The 15,732-nt window shown below is 27.8% G+C and overlaps 1 protein-coding gene across 2 annotated transcripts in view; it reads right to left on the reverse strand.

Annotated features, from left to right (window-relative positions):
• The window catches only part of LOC114122990 (protein O-mannosyl-transferase TMTC2-like), a 77,121-nt gene extending 62,634 nt beyond the window's left edge, over nt 1-14,487 (reverse strand). Inside the window, exons 1-4 of one of the 2 annotated variants that reach the window (XM_050202997.1) lie at nt 14,342-14,487; nt 14,119-14,222; nt 5,856-6,005; nt 4,513-4,993 (exon numbers count right to left, since the gene is read on the reverse strand). In XM_050202997.1, coding sequence (XP_050058954.1) covers nt 4,513-4,993; nt 5,856-6,005; nt 14,119-14,222; nt 14,342-14,458 — 852 coding nt within the window. In that variant the 5' untranslated portion in view covers nt 14,459-14,487. Of the gene's footprint in view, nt 1-4,512; nt 4,994-5,855; nt 6,006-10,822; nt 10,952-14,118; nt 14,223-14,341 lie in introns of those variants that run through there. The other variant, XM_050202998.1, reaches the window with a different exon arrangement.
• Between the last annotated feature and the right edge of the window lie 1,245 nt (nt 14,488-15,732).

The raw sequence follows: 15,732 nt of genomic DNA on the forward strand, positions 1-15,732 counted from the left end.
ATGTTGACATTATCACTATTATACCTGTATTTGGAATTATTCATTATGAAATCGAATAAAAATTATCACGCATAATGATTATGATATTGCGTACCTATACTATTATATATAATAAATAATAATATAAAATTGACACTGCCAACACCACAGTCATCGCCGCCATCGCGCTTTGTCCATATTTAATATTATAATGTATAACCTATATATAGGAAGTATACATAAATAAAACCTCTCGAGTGCGTTCGACGTTCATTATTTCGATCACGAAACAACGGAGATGGTTTGGAATTTATAATCCTAAAATATGAAACGACGACCCCGTCATTAGGGTAAATGTGTACGACTCGACGTTAACGTGATATTCGTGAACGTAATTCACCGATTTGATTTTATTCCGCGTATATAATATTATAGGTATGTACCGTGGGCCTGTGTGTCGCGTTCGGTTTTTAATTTATTCGATTCGTGTGCGATATTCAATGCGTAATTATACACGCCGGGTAGACTTTCGATTAGGTTTTATCATAATATATACATATATTATGTATAAATTTAATTTTTTTTGTAATTTCCAATGCGCCAAACCACACGACCGTCCCTTCTCCATACCAAGCCGTATTGCAGGCCAACGATGTAATTATTTAATATTTTTACGCGCAATTTCGACGCGATATAACATAATACCATAGACCCGCAGCGTTACTATACGTATAATAATGTTATACTATCCTCCGACCAACAAGCAGTCACTGCTGCAGTTCATAACCGGAAGCTATTGTGTACAAACACAAGCACAAAGCGCTGAGTGTATAATAGCACACACACAATACACACGTGGTGTATGCCCCGACCTCTCAGCGTACATTGTCGAAGGGGGGGATCGTATATGTGTATACTGATACCACCCGGATTTCAAAGGTTCCTGTACGGGGACTTGTCAATATTAAACACGATACCTGTATTATAATACCTATACTGTAAACAATGCCTTTACGTCATTAGGTTATATTGACTGTAGAAAACAATTTGCATTGAATAAATAGGTAACGTTCGACTAGACGCACATTATTATTCCGGCATCCCGAGGATTCGTCTCATCAGTACGCGATACACCTATGTATTATAATATTATAATATGCATACACGCCGTACCGGACTATACGCACTATATTCACAAAGTCTATTATATAGTATGTATTTAGGATTTGTTATTAATATTATATTATTACAATATTTATACAAGGTAGGTTATATACATGGTTTTTATTATTAAACGACTGAATTTGAATTTTGGTATCCAAATATTGTCAAAAAGTCGACATAAAATTTCACTGTGATTTTGACGATTTTCTCTATACGGGGTTAGTAATGTTATTGACGAAAAAGCAATAATTGTATAGAATTCATACCACTGGTTTAAAGTAACAAAAGCTAAAATATTTACAGTTTACACAAACGCATGAAGTCCAAATAAATATGCAATACAATAACCGGAAGAAAACGCGGAAGATGTTTTTGATCAGAACAAAGTCGAAAAAACTAAAAAATTATGTTTATTTCCCTAATGTTACAGCTTTTATGAATTGTTTTTAAGCTATAAAATTATACAACAATTATTATATTTTATTCTATCCAGTAACTGATTCAGACTTTCGTAATTAATAATATTCTGAATTATACTTTACTACCTATTATGTCTTACCTGATAAATGTGAAATCAATTATTCCTTATTATACAATTATTATTGATGTCATTTTGTGCCTTTCCATAATCTTGTATTATAAGTAGTGGGAACAATAAAACGATAATGAATAACGCAGGGTTGATGAGAATCAAACGAATCGATTGAAATTCCTGCTTTTAATTTTCATAGAACAACATTATTATTATAAATATATATATATATTTGAAACGGAATAATATTATATTTAATGTATGAAAAACAATAAAACATTGTTATAAACGAAAAATTCCTGGCATTTAAAATATCCATAAATTTTGAAATAATAGGTATTCATATATATTTTATATACACACATACACATATCCATTATAATATAATATAATGATTATATACTATAGGATACATACCATAGGTACAGAATATATTTTAAAAATGAATAAATCTGATAGTAGTATAGTTCTATGAATAAATATTTTTATTCCAAAATCATATTACTATTGTTCAATAACTTATACCTAATCACAAACTAGTGTCTTTTACGACAGTCATAATTCAAAAGATGTTCACTATTGATTATTTAAACTTTATAGCCAATTTCATTAAACTTTATTAGTATTCTTTAGTTTATTATTAGTTATTTATAAATTATAACTAAACTATATTAGAATAACATTTTTTTGTAAAAAGATATGATATATTTATTGAATATACCTACTTTGTTATGAACATTTTTTATGATATATAAAACTAAATTGTTAAATTACGATTACCGTATTTGGACTCATTTTAATATTTAATGTACCCTGTAAACATTTTATTAAATATTGATTGTAAATACATCATTAATTAAGACTATTGACCAATTTTATAAAGGTGCCTACAGTATGTGTTTACGTAATACCAGTAATTTAATTATGAAAATTGTATTGTTGTCAAGAATAAGTTATTTAAATTAACGACCTACACACATGGTCAAATATTACGTAAATTAATGATGCGCTTGTCAAGTGAAAATCGTTTATTAATTTTAACGTAACTAAAATCACGTAACATTCGATTTTTTGGATATTATCTCTGGTAACTATTTATTATTTAATGTTCGTCAAATTTGTGAATGGTTTGATTACGCCTCGCTCAATAACTGTGATTAGTGATGAAACACTCGAGTAATCAAGTGTACCTAATATTTATTTAGTTACTATTATTATGATAATAAGTTACACGGGAGAATTAAAACCAAACATTGTGAAAATTAAAAACCAATATGTTTATGAAAATATTATGATTTATTAATATATTATTTTTATTAGTTTTCTAAATGCTAATGCAGATCTTGTACTTTATAATATCTTTTTTGTATCTATCTATTTTATTTTTATTGAGGTATAGATAAGATATAATTCATGATAAAATTTAGTATGTATAGGTACTAGATAGTAATGAGGTGAACGCTCAGTGAACTAAATTAATAGTGAGCTATTTGTTCTTTAAATATAAATTAGAAGGTCAAGATTTGTCCATTACATTTTAGTGAACCATTAAATTAATCAATTTTTATGCAATTCGATATGAGAATTTAAGAATATCGTGGTAGGTAATTATTCACAAACTAAAACATTTAATTTATTTAGGTTTTTAGATATACAAGAGTATATACCTGCCAATGGCTACTAGGTTATCAAATAATTTTAAAATAATTTATAGAATTATTGTTCAAAATACGTTAAAAGACCAGTATTTTTTTATACTAGCATTATCAGTACGCTGGTAGATTAAGGTTTCCTAAATTATTTTTTTTTATAAATATGGCTTTATAAAAGAAATTGAGACAATGTGAATTTTTTTATGAAATATTTTATAAGAGATATTTGTATCACTTGTTTTTATTGGTTCTCCAAAAATCTAATATATTCCTTCCAAACAGCAATAAACGCACTACTGAATCAAATACGATCGCATGTCAGATTCCCGTAGGCAGAGTACAAAATATGATTTTTGAATATCCACTTCAAATATATAGTATTATAATACTACTTCACCAATGTTTTCAAATTTTAAACACATACCTAGCTTTCGAGAACAATTAGTGCTTACGGTGATTTCTGGGTATATGGTATATTTAATATATTATGGTTAAGAATTTAGGCAGACAGACGATCGATATTACTATTTATATGTACATATATGATACATATATGATACTATAGTATAACTAATAATACGATAATACATAATGAGAATTCACAATCGCCAAAAGTTAAATAAATATTTTAATAAAAATAAATAAATAAATAATATTTGCAGCTTGGGAACAATCTTCGGGTAATATTAAAATAACTAAAGAAAATTCATAATCGAACCAACGCTCATCACATGTACCTACCTATTAGATAATATTATTTCAATTTACCAAGCCAAATATTGCTGTTTATATCTTCATAAATATGCGTACGATTAATTATAAAGATTTTTATTTATCAGCAATTAATTATTTTATGATCTTTATTTATACTTTATTATTATTTATTAGGTATATTTTAATGATTTTAATATCATATAAATATGACTGCAGGTCAAAATTAGTAGTTTTTTTTTTTTTTTTGATTAGATAAAATACGTTTTCCCTACGACTTTTAGCGTTATACTACAACTATAGCGTTGTACTACGTTTATACTTTTGGCGATTATAATTTCATATTTTTGAATCATTCGTTGTTATTATACACTTTTGATATTATAATACCAGTCGTATTAATTATATGTAAATATATTATATAAATAGAAATAACGCGTGAGATCATAATGCATCATTTTGTTTGCCACTCACCTTGTTCCACTTCTTGATGGACCTCAGCCTCAGCATGAGTTCGTATCCGATGCACACGGCCATAACGGTTATACCGTTTTCCTTGGACAGCATGGACAGGAGCGCGAACAGCACGCAAAACACCAGATAAGCGGTCGCCGGACGTCCGGCGCCGCTTTTGGCGCAGCACGGCTGTGGCCGCCGGCAGCCGGGCCCTTGCTGCGGTTGGCCGTGATGGGCACGGTGGCCGTCCCTGGCCCGCACGTGCCGGCCGTAGCACAGGAACGACAGCAAGAAGAACACGCACGACAGCACGTCGGCCCGGCCGACCACCGAGGCCACGGCGTCCGCGTGCACCGGGTGCACCGCGAACAGGGCGGCGGACAGCAGGGCGCCGCGCCGGCACGTCACCGTCCGAGCGACGGACAGCACCAGGCCGGTGGCCAGCCCGTGTAGCGCCACGTTAGTAGCGTGGTACGACGTGGCCTTCAGGCCCGAAAACCTGCGAAACGCATTTTCGAAATACTATTAAAATCGTCAATAACAATGGTTGTTGAGATGCGATTCAGTACTGTCGTACGATAAATAAGTGGTGACGCGACAAAAATGTATTTCGATACTCATTACATCTCATCATTAAATCGTCACTCATAAGTCATAATAATAATAATAATAACATAATAGTACGGAAATTCGTATTATGTAACGTTTCCGTAAGTTTTAATAATGTTATTAATTAGATATTAATTAGTAGCTGTTCGTTTATCTAAATCAATACCGTTTGGTCATAACTCGTAACGATTAAAAGTTAAAAATAATTGAACGTATTTTTTTATTATTATTACAGGTATATTATTGGTCTAGTCCGCGGGTGAAGTGAGTAGCATTTTTCGTTTAATGAATTTTTTATTTTTACATTTACACTTTTACAGTTACCTACGTTATACGTTATGTTGGTGTTCTACAGTTACGGTATTTTTGTCCAAGTGCGCTACATAGAATTGCTGGCGTGGGTTAGATAGTAATGATTGGATTAATATATTATATAACGAAGTGTTTTAATAAAGAACAATATAAAAGTCTGCAATAACATAATATAATACAACAGTCGGGTTTATTATTATTTTTTATGCAACAGAAATTTTTATTTCAAACTATTGATTTTGATCTTGAATATTAAATTCTAAAAAAATCGGTTTACTCTTACTAAGTCCTTAAAATATTATAAATACGCGTGTTACTTACTACGGGATCAACATTTTTATGTGAATTGACAAAAACTTAGAATATGTTTCTAATTATTTAAAAGAGTTTAGTAAAGCCCGATTAATCAATAATTTTTTAAAAACGAAAACATTGTTTACCTGTAATTTAATCTGTATGTAAGAACGGTGATTGGTCTATACGATCCATGTGAATTTCCCGTACCCATCGGCGTGCCCCAAAAGTCATTCCACCAAAGGTTCGAGCCCGAGGTTGACGATCTTATGTCTTCGTTTGCTATTATTGCTTGACTAAAAATCATACAAATCAATCCATTAGTTGGTAAAAATATATCACCATCAATATTTCATTATTTTGTTTGAACGTTTAATATATTGAATGAAGTGAATTTATTTTTATTATTCATCACTTTTTAGAGGAGTAAAAATTCTTCAAATTTCAATTTTAAGAGTATTCTATTGTAAGAAACGATTTCTAATTGATATTTTTGGAAAGTCATAGTTAAAAATTCTAAATTTTAAAATATTTTTTAAATAACCAAAAAATAGTAGAAAAACAAAAGGAAGAATTTTTATATAAAATTAGTTTAAGACAAAATAAATTTTATTTTCCATTGAAACTTTGCAAATTATTAAATTATTAAATTATTTTGTATTTTGTACTTTTTTTTTTTTTTTGATAATCTCTAAGGATTGAATAAAACTTGTATTAAACAGTACAAGGTTTCTTAGAAGTTATTCTTTTGAAACCTAAAAATTAAATTATTTCAATATTTTGAATATTATTCAAAGTGTTAGCAAAATATAATGACATAACTTATTTTATTCTAATCGAAAAAAAAATTAATATATTCGTAAGATTATGAAACTTTTTCACCACTATATTAGGTACGCGCATTATTATTTGTTTTATACAAACATTTTAAAAAGTTAAATTTTAACCCTTAAACTGTTTATACCACTAATCTATTTGCATAATTCTGTAGTACGTAGCTATTGACTTATAATAGTAGTTAATAATAGCTAATAATACTAGGTACAGAAATTACTTTATAATATAATATGTGCCATTTGATTTTTAGTAAAAAATAGTTCAACCTACCGTATCGGCGTATCAGTAATAAAAATTAACTTGTAGCTTGTAAAATGTAACTTTAAATATTATATAAATTATATGTAAGAGTATAAACAAAAATGTATTATTTCAATTAAAGATTAAGATATATGATTTTAAATCCAAGTTTTTATGTTTTTACGTACTTAATGGTTTTTTTTTTTAAATAAAAACCTTAGAGAAAAATACTGGTTTAAAAACCATTTAACGAAAAGGAAGTAATAGTATTTCTTCCGGAATTTAGGATCTTAGTTCCAATCCTTATCATCTGTTATCTTTGTCGGGGAGTATATACAAATAGTAGTTTTACTTTATAAACATAATCGAATTCATAAGATATAGGTATAGTATTACCATTGCCCAACTTTTGAACTCTGAATGCACAAGTCACACAATATTTTAAAACACTAAGAGAATAATTTAAATGTAAAATCATTAAATGATACGAGTTTCTTCGTATTCTGTAATATTGTAAATTTATACTATAATGTAAAATAGAGATATATTTCCCATTTGCACAAGAGTTGTTATTTTTTTGATAAGAAATCTTATCAGCAATAAGTTTATTCAAATTGTATTACGAAATAGTAAGTTATCTCGCCGTCATCAAATGCACGACCAGCATATAAATTACATTCGAAAGTTGGCGTATAATTTTTTAGGTCTTTTTGTTATTATTATTTATTTATCATGAACACAACATTTAAATTTTTATTGAAGGTTAGGCTGCTATTCAAAGTTTTCAAAGAGTTTTCGTGGTTTCAGAACCGACAAGATAACATCTTTAGCACAGAAATATTTTATTAGAAACATTATATATACATAAAAAATTGTATATAATAATAATAATAAAATAAAAATACAAGAAAAAGATTTATTATAAGGAAGTATTTGCAAAAGAGCAGCTTTTACGACATTTTGAATGAGGGCCAACGACTCACCAACATAATTTCCTGAGCATTATGTACCTGTGCGAGTGTATGCACGAGTATTATATACATTTTTATATTCACATCAAAGACAGAATAAAGTTTCAAAGAGAAATGACTGCCAGTAGAGCCCAGTAAAATAATCCCTTCGTTAACGATCCTTTTTCCTTTTTTTCCACTTTCACCCTATCCTCACAACGAACAAATCTTATAATAATAACGTGGTTCGGAAACCGCTGGTCTTGAATAACAAACAGGAATACTATTACCATAAAGAAATGATGATATTCATAACGAGATACAATGCGATTTACTTTGTATTTGTCTGCCCACACCATTCACGCGGACTCTGTCATTAGCACGTTGTCTTCTCTTTTTGCGGTCATTATAATTTTCAATAATCATTTATCACCAAACAAGTTTAAACAGTCACACAACAATGCTTGCCACAAATTTACTATCTGTTTTGTATTTTCATAGTTTTTCTTAGTAGGTAAATAAAGTAAATTATCTTGATCACGTACCTATCATAACCGTTAGTTAATACACAAATGTTAGGATTGCATTATAGGTTTTCAAGGGACATTCAAATATATAATTATTATTTATGTTTAAACTGTTAGTGTTTTCACTAATATGCAATATGCATATAAAGAAGTAAAATATAATAGTAATTAACAACCTATACTAAGATTTTAAGCATCAAATTAAGTTGTCATAATTAATTATAACACAATAAACATGATATTCTAAAAAAATAACTATTATTAATTGCCAATAAAATAGTAATAAATATAAGACGATTTAAAAACAAACTAGAAGTTTTTTTTTATGAATATGATTTTAACTTAACCATATTAAATAAAGACTTTATTTTAAATTTTATATAATAAATTTCGTATTTATTTAAAAACTAAATTTAAGTGTGTGTCAAAAAATATTATGTTCTGTTCGTTAACTGTACATCATAACACTAAGTGACTTAGAAATTTACCAAATATCATAAAAACATTTATTTTAAACTAACTATTTGGTATGGTGATATGAATATTTTAAGGAAATAAATCAGTTTGATTGACATACGTATATCATTTATTTTATTAGCAACGAACTGGTAAAGTAATTATATATTAAAACTTTAGAGATAATATGATGAATTTTATTGTATTATAAATGAATGTATATAATTTTGTACTGAAATTGAAATTTATGCTGTTCAGAACTTATCAAAATATTTAAAATTTTTATTAAAATATTATAAAACCGTATTAAAATATTAGTAAGTCGCTGATCACTCATAAAATACAAACAAGATTGTTTACTTTATGGCCAGAGTTATGGAGTAAAACAATTATTTTATCGCAGAATCAACTGAATTAATATTAAAATAAACACCGTAAAAGTTTGAGACAATCCACTTAATTATTAAGTAACTTAATAAAATTCAAATGTAAATTAATTATTTAATGCTTCTATACAACAACGGCAACAAAATAAAATTAAAAATTAAAACGTCATAGCAAAATGAATGGTATTTCAACACAATGAAATCCAAACACCAAATGAGATTATTTCAATAATATAACAATGTTTTTTTATACATATTTTGTTTAGATTTGTTCCAGAAGATGACAAATATTTACGTCACTATCATAGTATGTGAAATAATATTTGAAATACCTAATTTTATTATGATTTTACAGTTTGTTTCTTGAAAATATAGAAAAGACATAATGCGGCAAGTAATTAATTAGTCTTAACACCATCAAAGTGCGAACGGTCAAAATAATAAATACATTTATAATGGAAATGCAGATTAATGAGAAATAGCTGTCAGAGCAACTTTCGGTAAAATGTTGAAAATCACGTTACCGAGATGTTTTTGTGTTTAGTTTAGTAGTGTTTGAAAACTTCTGTAACGACACATCAATGAGTAAAAAACCACTATACCAACATGGCAACGGAAGTTTTCGACGCTAATTACCGTATAAAGGAAAACAATGGTTGACATTTTAGTGCTACAAACTTTTCGGTAAATATCAAATTAGATTAACGGCTTGAGGAGAATAACCAAAAACACGTTGAGTTATATTTCTATGATTTGTCACATTTGGTTTCGATTGAAGTACAATAATGCGTTCTATACGTTCGACGAAATTAAGTGTCGGTCGGCCGGATAAGAGGGTTTTGGTTTTGGTTTAAATATATTTTACCTCTACACTAGACTAATAAAAGTTTTTTTTTTGAAGTTTAAAGTTTTTTTTTTGTCAAAAAAAGTTCATAGGAATTTTATTTTGATGTGCGGCGGCGGCGGTATGCGACAAACGTAATTACAAACAGCGAGTACAAAGAAACGAAATTGAGTGTGGCGGCGTTAAACGGCCGGAGGGCTTTTGCGTGTATATCGTGACACAGGGCGTACATAAAATGCACGCCAATTACCCCAAGACGCGTATTATAACGAATAGCGTTTTACATGAATTATTCACTTTGCCACGCGCGTAAAGAGAGACAGTAAGACACGGATAACATCCACAACTGCCGCGGACTCGATGCAACACAATTGAATAACACGGTGTTGATCGCGACGCACGGGCGGCGGTGACGATATTATTATGACGTAGTGAGAAGGACGGAAAATATAATTTCCGCGTACAATTAAGTATCGTATAATATAAATTATACTCTTCCCAAAGTGATTTATCAAAAGTTCAATTTTCTCGGTCTCAGCAGTCGCTATCATTGTACACATTTATATATATTGCACTTCACGGTGTTGTTGTTATATTGTTGTCGCAGTTGTCATTGTTGTTATTATTATTCCTAACCAACTCGGTCCGCGGTGGGAACGCGAATATTCATCTTGTTGACTGATGGAAATTTCCTATTTCTGCAGAGTCGGCGGTAGTGGCGGTAACCCGCTATTAGGGGGTGTAGACTTCTAAAAAATACGTCTAAATGAGTCTCGATAATCCTTTACATTTCCCTTGTTTTGTTCATTAGGCTTAATAGTAAATCCCTAGAGCTCATTAAAATTAATACCGACATTTTTTCATTTATTTTACCCGTCTATTCTTTTTCGCCTCGGCCATTCCTCTCCGTATCGTTCCTCCGCTATCATATTCCCCGTTGGTCTCACAACCGTCACCGTCACCGCCACGCCGTCTCGTATTGTTTTGTCCCTGCGCTCCCCGTGCCATTAATTCTCAACGCCTCGCGGGGTTTTAAACAAACGAGGAAAAAACAATTAACTATACGGGCAAATATAAGAAAAAGAAATACACCAGGCAGCTGTGCAATAGGTTGACGTTGGGGGAGAGTGGTACATTAATTTGTCATTAAATCGCTCCGACGTTTAATAACGGGGGACCCAGCTGCGGAATAAAATATTGCTTTCATTGAGGGAAAGCCGTTTCTTTACGTTTACACATTTCTTTTTGATAGGCCCAAGCACATACTTTCTCATTATTGCACAAGAAAAATTATATCATGGGTATAACGTTCGATTGGTTTTCAGCGTTCGAAATTCTTCGGTTTTTTGCAACGATGTTGGCGTCAAATAACAATGATATGATACCTAACTAGTTGATGAGTTATATTAAATACCTAAAAACCACTACCTATATCTTATACATTTTCTTATGAGATAGGTTTATAATATATATATTTAATAACGATATGGTTTTATAGAATATAAATAATTTAAAATTGATGGAACAAAGAAGTGATGAAGTATTAAGTTTTAGTTTAATATTCATCCTTCATAATTATTAACTACATAGATAACTATTCGGGTTACCTGGAAAATGAATAAATATTGTTGATACTTTTATTTGTTGAAATTACTTATAAGATTCATCTGAATAAAAAATATCTGAAACTGACTAGAAAGTTTTTAAACAAAATTCTCCAATGAAATTATAAAGCATTACTTATTTATAAACTACCTAATATTAAGTTATAAGATGTAAAAGTTTCTTATTTTTTTATAGTGTTCTCGCAAATATAATAAGGATGATAAAATTATATAAAATTGTATTCGCGTATAAATAATTCGATAACCTATATTTAACCTATTTTTATCTTTATTTGTATTTATATATTTTTTTTTTTTTTAATTCAAAACAGTTCAAATTGTACTATTCACAATTTAAATTTATTTAGTCAGTAAAAGTTCTATTATAAATTATGTTAATCATAAAATGCTTCGAAAGATCAATACAATAACATTTTACATTATGAAAAAAATTCAATGATTAAACCTATTGAAATCAGATGATTCATTTTATTTATTTTTATCAAGAAATTATTATAGATGATCCATAACAGTAAATAATGTACATTTATACAGGGATAATAAAAATAAAAAATGGTAATTTTTCATTGTATATTTACTGAGAACAAGTATAACGTTTTGTTTTTTCATGAAAACTAAAAAAAAAAAGATTAATTTAATTAAATTTATATTTGCGTAACTTGATGCATTTTTGTGATCGGTTCTAAAATTATTTATTGTATTAAATATAGATAGTTTTTTTTAATTTTGAAAGGTATGTAAATATTATAATTCTACTGCTACACGTGAAACTTATTAGTTTATTAAGAGTATGCATTTTTATTTGTACTGTATTTAACACAAATCATTTTATTTTAAAAGTTTAAATCCTACATGACATTATTAATGATAATTAATATTGTAAAAAAAAAATAACTTAAAGAATTTAGTTTAAATGTAAAAACATGTAATACTTACATACATTTTTAACATAACACAATTTGTAAGTTATAGTATCAAATAGAAAGTTTATAAAAATTATGCCTTTATAATAAGGTATAACATAATATATTAAAAAGATAAAATATATGATAGGTAAGTGTTATAGGTATTAATACATGGTAAATCTACAAAATACATAGAAAGCATTAATAAAATATAATAACCAGTGTACCTATTATTAAACTGTATAAAGTATCAAAGACATAAGACCGTATAGTTTCTTAGCTTCAATAAACCGTGATATTCAGGTTTAAAGCTAATATTACTATTATAATAAGATGTTGAGTCAAAATTAGGATAATTTTCGTATTTGATTTTCATATTATCATCGTCTAGTTTAGTCTATGGGATTTTATCGTTGTAATGCGGCAATTTGTATGCGATATGTGGCCGAGAGGACAAATGCAATTGCCGCTATACGGTTAGGAATTTTGCATTGACTACAATAAAATTATAATGCTGTAACGTGCGCCAAACTTTTAAATAAAAAAGTGGTAAAAACAAAACGAGTTAAACGGGAAAAGGACAGCACAAAAAAAAAATGAAAACGTAATCGAAAATTACACGATTGCTTTTTTTCCCATTACCATGTTACCACACAGTGGTATACTTACCATAAATCCTATAACTAATGCCACAAATATTTCTATAGCTTAAACGTACAAAAACGTTGTTTTCTTGAAATTGTCTCCAAATATATATAGGAATATTTATTGAAGATCTGTTCTAAAACGTATTAAAATAATAATGTGACTTCCAGATTTCGTAATAAAGCTATATATCATTAAATAATATAGCACTGAATAAATGTGGACGCTTTCATTATATTAAGACTATATTATTTTAATTTTAATAGTAAATTTAGTGTCATTTATTTGAAGGGCATAGTATTTTATATTATATTAGGGACTGATAAAAAAAATATCCTATGCTTAAATTAATTGTATAGTATATAAGTAGGTATACCAACCTACTTAGATAATAATGTATTATCAAATTAAATTGTTATTCTATATTCATTATACAATATATATTTTTTAAAAATATCAAAAAAGTAATGGTTTTCATTTTTTAGTGAAAAATAAGTTCACTTAAAAAAAATATTATGTTATATAAGTAGCTATATAATCTTTTATTTATTCAGTAAATAAAAATATAAAAATAATACCAATCTATTAATATGATATTGGTATCATTTTTTAATGTCTAAATATTATAATAAATTATGTTTATAATGTATTTATAACTACTTATAACCAATTAAATTTTATGAGTTTAAAAATGTGAATTTACCTACTTTATATAATATTTAGTAGAAAATGACCGTAATTTAAATTATTATAGGTACCTAGCTAATCATAAAACTATTTATATTTTATTGTGTAATACATTATTTAAATAAATTTATAATTCTATGTATTTAAGAACAATTCTTGTAGATTTAAAAATAAAGAAACCATAGAATTTAATTATCACAAATCGTTATACACGAATATTTTTTACACTTAGTAATGATTAGCCTACGATGTATAAATCAACAGTGTATAATATTCTAGAAAAAAAGTAATATTCATATTGTCTTACTTGTCGTCGTACACGAATCCAGCATTCAGAGTATTCGCGTACACGGCAATCGCCAGTGAACAACATATCAATAAGTGATAGTCGACGTTAAAATAACGTTTTATCTGAAAACAGTATACGATGCATTTAATGAATAGTATTTGTTTTTATATGCTGCAGGAAAAATGCATTTATATTAAATTTATTTTTTCCCATTTTTCTTTTAATCATTTTTATTACGTACTCGATTTGGCTTTTTGACCGGCACAGGGGTAGCCGAGACCATCGCGGCAACGTGACTGAATAGCACACACTCAGTAGTCCTTTCAAAGCAGAACCACCCAGTGTCCCTTCGGCGCATGCGCTTGATTTTCAATTGCGCAAGGACGCCTATCGTACATGTTTAGATAGCAGTTACATACAATTTACCAATGATCATAAAATAATAAGTTCAAAATGTACATGACATTATAATAATACATTTTATCAACTATATTATTATAATATGTGTACCGATTTACATCATAAATTTAAAACTTAATTATAATTAAAAGTAAATCGACTATAAAACTTTTACTTACAAATTGAAATGTATTCTGCCTTAATTACTTATATGTGTAATATAATATATAACATAAAAGAGCTATTTAGAATTAAAACTATAATTCAATAATTTTTCAAAATAAAAACTTAACAACATTAAAACTTAATGATGTTCCACATATTAAATAATTATAACAGCTACTCTCATAAAAACCAAATAAATATTGCAATTCATTTTAATTTTAATAGTAAATAAAAATTACAAATGTATTTCGAGTTTTATTAATAATCATGTTTTTATAGCATATTCACAAATAGATTTTGTTCTTCTAAACCTAAACGTTAAACCAGTTGGAAATATAAAAATTATTTTAATGGTATTATTTTTTTTTTTCAAAACTAAGAATTCGCATTCTTACATTCAATTTGTTTTGTATAAAAGCTTACAACTATAATAATCATTAAATGTTACACCAGTTAAAGTTAGTCGTAGGTTTATTAGAATTTTAGATATTTAAAAACTAAGATGAAGATTGTTGTAAATAATCACTCTGTTGAACTAAATATACTATTTAGTTATTAATTATAACTTATAGATACAAAACAATTTTACTTTCTTATATTTTAAGATTAATTAATGAAAATATTATATACATACTTCTACTATTACATAATTTATTTTACCACAATTTAGATAGTATTTTTAGAATTATTGTCAACTATGAGAATTTATTCGACTAATCACATAATAAAAATATCTATAATATAATACCAGGATTGGTACATATATAAATATTTTCTCGAGTTATATGGAGAAATATAAATTGTTAACAAATACATTTTATTTTATGTAATTTGATAATTTCTTTTAGATGCTTATCAAAAACAATTTAATTTATATTAATAATAAGTACATTTTGATTTTATAACTAAAATGGGAGATACCAGTTGTTTACCTGTATAATCACTAATACAATATTATATGTATAATGATTCTTTTATAATAGAATACTCATTATTTCAAAAATTGTTACAGAAACAAGAAGTATTATAATAATTGAAAGCCACCCAACTTTAAAATGGTATCTTTGC

Source organism: Aphis gossypii, chromosome 3 (genome assembly GCF_020184175.1).
Source record: "Aphis gossypii isolate Hap1 chromosome 3, ASM2018417v2, whole genome shotgun sequence".
Lineage (NCBI taxonomy): Eukaryota > Metazoa > Arthropoda > Insecta > Hemiptera > Aphididae > Aphis > Aphis gossypii.